Source organism: Capsicum annuum, chromosome 10, assembly GCF_002878395.1.
Source record: "Capsicum annuum cultivar UCD-10X-F1 chromosome 10, UCD10Xv1.1, whole genome shotgun sequence".
Lineage (NCBI taxonomy): Eukaryota > Viridiplantae > Streptophyta > Magnoliopsida > Solanales > Solanaceae > Capsicum > Capsicum annuum.
In genome coordinates, this window is record NC_061120.1 from 220,345,751 (window position 1) to 220,351,750 (window position 6,000).

Here is a 6,000-nt window from a genome sequence, read left to right on the forward strand (position 1 = left end):
CCGGACATCATAATTAACAAGATATGATTCTTTCATTCTGAATGTTTGTCATAAGATGTTGATTCTTGTTCCATCATGGGACACCATTGATCAAACTATGGCTACAATGATTGGATCTATTAAAAGTCTTCAAAGATACTCATTTTATGAAGCTATGTAATTTGAAAGGTCTTTTCGGAGATAAGCCCATTGGAGTTATAGAGCATTTATTGGATTACTAGACAACTAATCCGGTGCTTCAAAAATATTGTATTTTATTTTATTTTTTTTAAAAAAATTAATAACTAAATATTGTAAATATGCTAAACATTTTTTTTTTTGTCTCCAAATCCAAAGGATGAAATTTAAAGTTCTAATCAATTTCATTGTTAACACTATTCTTTTCAACAATTTTCATCACTTGCAGGTTTTAGCTAATAACATATTAATATATAGGGCAAAAATCTCTTTTTTAGCAAAAGGTGTGGCATATCTTTAAAGTCAATAAAATTATTTTTTTGAAGACTTTATCCCATTTAATTTTTACTAAACTTTGATTTTAAAATTTTAAATGTTTTTTAGTTTTCTATACAGATAAACGACAAATCTTTATTTCTAAAACTTGAATTTCATAGAGGAAACTGCATACAGAGTGCTATAAAGCTTATAAATTACAAGTAATAATATGTAACTCATTCGTTACAATCTTTTGGTATGACTAAAATAATAGAGGAAGAAAATAATATATATATATATATATTATATATGTAACTCATTCGTTACATAAATATGTAACTGCATATATATATATATATTGCTTTATATCTTCTTCTGTTCCGTCCCAATTTGTGGCACTAATATAATTTTGATAGTCAATCAAATATTTTATGTTTACATATCATTTTGTTATTCTTATTTTCCTAATACATAAATGACTTATAATAAGGAGTGATACAATAAAATTATCGTTCGAAAAATGAAAATTTAATTTAAAACATTAAAAGTTAATTTCTTTCACATTTTATGTCTATTTTATTTTTCATTAAATGTTTAGAATACTCATAGAACATAGCAAAACACCCCATGTGAACTAGAAAATCTAAACAGGATAAAAATATCAAAGATAAACTACTTTTCCCTAAATAGTCAAGAAGAGATGTCATGTGTAACATGGGACTTCTGATCCCCTAATTAAGCACAAAAACTAAGAAAAATGTTAGTACTATATCACAAACAATAATTAATGCATACAAGATCCCAGATCCAACAAATATAATTTAATCATATAATTCATTAAATTATTTGAAGTATATAATGTAAATAATTATGAATATATTTTACAATGTTGAGCCCTTCGAGGTTCGGAAAAATATTTGGAATCTATGCACAGAGCATTTTGCGTTCACGCAGCATCCAAGAAAGAGCCGCATTCTAATGTGACATATGCAGCCTATCCTGATGCAAACATCGATTCCACGGCTTGAACTTCGAGGTCACGTGGAGATAACTTTACCGTTGGCTCCAAGGCTAAGTACAAATATCTCTCCTAGGGAAACTTTTCTACTTTGGCATATATAGTCTACACTATAAACATACTCTCCCATATTCTTGTATAACCGAGAAATTCCCGAGGGCCAGTGGCTTATAATGCAACCGTACTCGGGTGGAAAATGAGCCCGAGTCTCTACGACTTCTTGCCGTGTTGTTGTTTTTGATGTTCATATACTAAAATCTTGGCATATAGCAACTCATTCCAAGCATCAGGTACACCGGGGAGGCACCAATGACTACAATCTTGAAACAGCAACGGTGTTTTCTTCTCCTCAGTAGTAAATTTTTGTTTCCGATATATCGATGGATGACCATCTTTTCGATAATCTGTCATTCTTGTGACATTGAGATATGAGACTGGAGTTTTCATCCCTTTTAAGACTCTTTCTAATACATTCATCTTTGATGGATATGGAGTAAGATATGTAGTGTTCTTGATTGGTTCTGTTTCATGGTCACATGCTCCACCTGAATTCCACTGTCCACCGCTGCGAAAAAAAATAGTACACATTTTAAGCAAAATAATGATATAATATCGTATCGGAAACAACCTCTCTACCCTAAATAGGTAGGGGTAAGATCTACGTACATCGGGAATTGGATCTTCTGGCCATTGTTTGAGCAATTTACGCATGGTTCAATTACTTTAATGCAACAACAGATAGTTTCGTGACTTTACTACTATAGTGAATAAAGTTCAGAACTTGAGCTATCGACAAGTAAATGTAATCTGGGATTTACCTAAAATGAGATGCAGAATAACCGCGGAAGAGAACAAATGTTTTCTTAGGATTAACATGGGAATCAACCCATCTTCCCCATGTTGTTAAAGCTTTTCGAAATGCTTCAAGAACATCTAATTCGCTGTACACGTGACTTCCTTCTTGATAGTAGTCCTTCCTGTAACATGCAGCATTGTTTAACGTAAAATTGCACTTAAAGCATAAAAAACTAATAGTTTATACAGAGTCTCACCCTAAGGAAGTTTTCTCATGTGTCCACCAGTGGCCAGTGTTGAAGATTAAGATATCTGCATTTTTATATTTACCAGAAGACTCTCCGATTAAATCAAGTCGAAGACTTTCCTTCTTCACTCCTTTTTTATCGGCAAATTCCCATTCTTGAACTAAGAATGGAGATACAAAGAACTCCACTCTGCAATTATACTCCTGATATTATCGAAAATATGAAAGATGTCATTACATTATGAACGTATAATGATAAAGTCGAAAAGTACTATATTGTTCGGACACTTCATTTGTCCGAAAATTAGTTAGCTTACCTCAAATAGAAATGAATACGAAGCCTCTGTCCTAAAATGTTGTCTCCCGGATTCTTCATAAACTTTTTTCTGATCTTTGACGGAGTTTCTAAGAATGCAAATAAGGGATTCCCACATATTCCTATTGAGCGAATCACCGACAAATACTAATCGCTTTCCTCTCAATAATTCCAGCATGTGAGTGCCATTCAATCTGTCAACAAGTTCCGAAAAACTAATTGTTAGAAGACTTCAATGATTTGATCTTAAAGAAGCAAAACAAGTACAAATAGCATGTTACAAGATCTATTTACCATGTAATTGATGGGAAAAGAAAAACTTTACGATAAAGTAATCTCCGTTTAATCAGTAAACAAGATCAAAAGTCCCAAACAAGTTGAAGTCGGACTAATTTGGAGCTCATAAACAATAACAACATTGCTTCAATCCCAAACAAGTCGTAGTCGACCTAATTTTGAGCTCACAACAACAATTACTACTACACCTCAGTCCAAACAAGTTGAAATCGGCTATATGAATCCTCGCTGCTTCATTTAAGCTCAAATCATGTCAATTTGGAGTTCATAGATCAGATAAAATTATTTATACTGGAATTAAGTTTGAACATAAATAGCAAAATCTTACCTTGGAAGAGTGCAAGCATTTGGCTTCCATTTCATCTTCATGTAACTATTATCAGGTCTACCATTGAGAAAACAGTTGAATTGTTCATCAATCAGTGAACAAGAACCAGGTTTATACAAAGGATAAGACTCATCTTTCACCCAATTCCCATCAAAGAAATCACAATTCAACAAAGAATTAACCAAATCTTCATCCTCTTTCTTCTTTGCCGACACATCTAAATTTGTACCAACAAATGAAGAAGTGAAATTACTCTTCACTCCCTTTTCTGCAATACCAGATTTTGGTGCTGGATTTGCTGTCTGATTCACACTTTCTGGTGATTTTTCCAATGGATTTTTGCTCTGATTTGCCTTCAAGTTTCCAACTTTATCGTCAAAATCTTTACTTTGTGGCTGATTCTTTACACTTGATGGTTCTTGATTCACCCCAGAAGAAGATTTTGGAGCTACTGCTGACACATTGGGGTTCTTCAAGTTTCCAACTTTATCGTCAAACTCATTACTTTTGGCCTTATTCTTCACACTTGATGACTCTTGATTCACCCCAGAAGAAGCTTTTGATGCTTCTGCTGACACATTGGGGTTCTTCAAGACTCCATTTTTATCATCAAACTCATTACTTTTGGCCTTATTCTTCACACTTGATGGTTCTTGATTCACCCCAGAAGAAGCTTTTGGAGCTACTGCTGAAGCATTGGGGTTCTTCAAGACTCCATTTTTACCATCAAAATCATCACTTTGGGACTGATTCTTCACACTTGGTGATTCTTGGTTCACCCCAGATGAAGCTTTTGATGCCTCTGCTGACACATTCACAGAATCCTTCAAGGGGTTATTCAAGACTCCATTTTGGGATCTGGGGCTAGTAAAATTCTGAACTTGCTGTGAAGAATTAGGTAAAAAGTAAGAGTAAACAGAAGAGAAATGAGATCTATAAGATGCATCAGAAAAATTACCACTTCCACTAGTACTAGTACTGCTACTACTTAAAGAGAAAATATTAGTAAACCATGGAGAAGAAGAGTTGGGAGAAGGACTAATAGCCAAGAAGAAAGTAACAAGAATGAAAACAAACATGAAACCATACGCACAAGTAACAGTTCTTTTAGTTTTCATAAAAGAGAAATGAGTTTTCAGTTCAGTAATGAGTGTTTTTCCACCATTAATAGGTGTATATTTTGCTGTATCAGCCATTTTTGCCTGGCGAGAAACACAATGTATAGATAAAAGTTGAGATGAAGAAAACAATAAGTAGAGAGAAGAATGATAATGAGTACTATAAATGAGTGTGTGTGTGTGTGTGTGAGAGAGAGAGAGAGAGGGAGAGAGAGAGCAAATACAAAAGCAGCAAATGGCAATGGAAGGTGAGAGAGAGAGTTCGCTGTATAAAAGCGTGTTGTGTGAAATGTGGACTCTCAATGTGTGTGTTGTTGGAACTTTACTCTTTGTTTAATCTTAGATTTTGAAAATTCCAAATTTGAAAATTTAAATTTTTAATATTATATTTAAATATATATTTTTTTATAAAAAATTTTGAAGTGACAGATAAAATTACCGTCATTTAATTAAAATATTATGAGTTTAAAATATAGAAATAATCTCAAGCAGAAATGCAAGATGAGTTTTTTATGATTCGACTTTTCTCAAGATCTCGAGCATGAACAGTGGCGAAATTAAAATTTTCATTGAGGAGGTTTAGAAATAAGCATACGAACTAGCAGAAGGGATTCAGCATCTACTATATATATATAAACAAAATATTTTTAATCATACTTGAAGGAGGTTCATCGGAAGAACCAGAATAAAAAGTGGCTTCACCCCTGAAGATAGGTTTAGTGCATCATAAAAAGAAAAAGAATTGAATTAGCATTTTATTTTCTTAAACAAATAAATTTTTATGAATAAATTTTTTAAATATTTTAATCAAATTTCAAGATTAGATAAATTTTTCAAAAACTACTATTAAAATGTATATAGAAATGCTAGCTTCAATTCATAAAGAAATAGACTCTTTTAAGTTCAAATTCTAACTTCAAAAGTTAGATAATTCTAACTTCAAAAGTTAGATATTTGAATGATTTAAGATAATTTCTAAAAAGCTAATTCATAAGCTAACAATTCAATAATTCATAAAATATTAACTTATTTAGAATAATAAAGACACAATATAAAATATGAGTATTGTCATATTGAAAACTTGAAACATTTGGTACCTTACAACAACTAAGATTTAGTTTTTTTTCGAATTGAGATTCAGTTTAAGTTTGAAAATTCTTGTTACCAAAAATGTATTGTATAGGAGTTTGGTGACAATTAATTTTTTTCTTTTTTTTTTTTATGTTAGTTGTTGTTATTTCTATTTTATGAGTATTTTCTTATTGGTTAAACCGAAAATCAAACTGTTAAAGACCAAAAATCGATAAACTGAAAATCGATAAAGAAATATTTTATTTGTTGGTTATTGATTTTACATATTTAAAAATTAAAAAAATCGATAAATTGAATTAATAATGCCTAAAATAAAACTGAACTGATCGATGCACACACCTAATCTTAATGCTA

General features: G+C 31.6%; 1 protein-coding gene across 1 annotated transcript; it reads right to left on the reverse strand.

Moving 5' to 3' along the window:
- Positions 1–1,241: 1,241 nt before the first annotated feature.
- LOC107843975 (protein trichome birefringence-like 1) lies at positions 1,242–4,856 on the reverse strand. The gene is made up of 5 exons (XM_016688418.2): positions 3,437–4,856; positions 2,813–3,005; positions 2,506–2,699; positions 2,272–2,430; positions 1,242–2,018 (listed from the first exon to the last, which is right to left on the reverse strand). The coding sequence occupies exons 1-5, from the start codon at positions 4,630–4,632 to the stop codon at positions 1,664–1,666; spliced, it is 2,097 nt and encodes a 698-aa protein (XP_016543904.1). The 5' UTR covers positions 4,633–4,856; the 3' UTR covers positions 1,242–1,663.
- Positions 4,857–6,000: the final 1,144 nt, after the last annotated feature.

Bases quoted from the DNA above. Each gene is read 5' to 3' on its own strand.
- LOC107843975 (XM_016688418.2), bottom strand. From the start codon at position 4,632: ATGGCTGATACAGCAAAATATACACCTATTAATGGTGGAAAAACACTC. The intron at 2,700-2,812 runs GTAAGCTAACTA...CGATAATATCAG, and splicing joins CGTATTCATTTCTATTTGAG to GAGTATAATTGCAGAGTGGA. The intron at 2,431-2,505 runs GTGAGACTCTGT...TGCATGTTACAG, and splicing joins CATGAGAAAACTTCCTTAGG to GAAGGACTACTATCAAGAAG.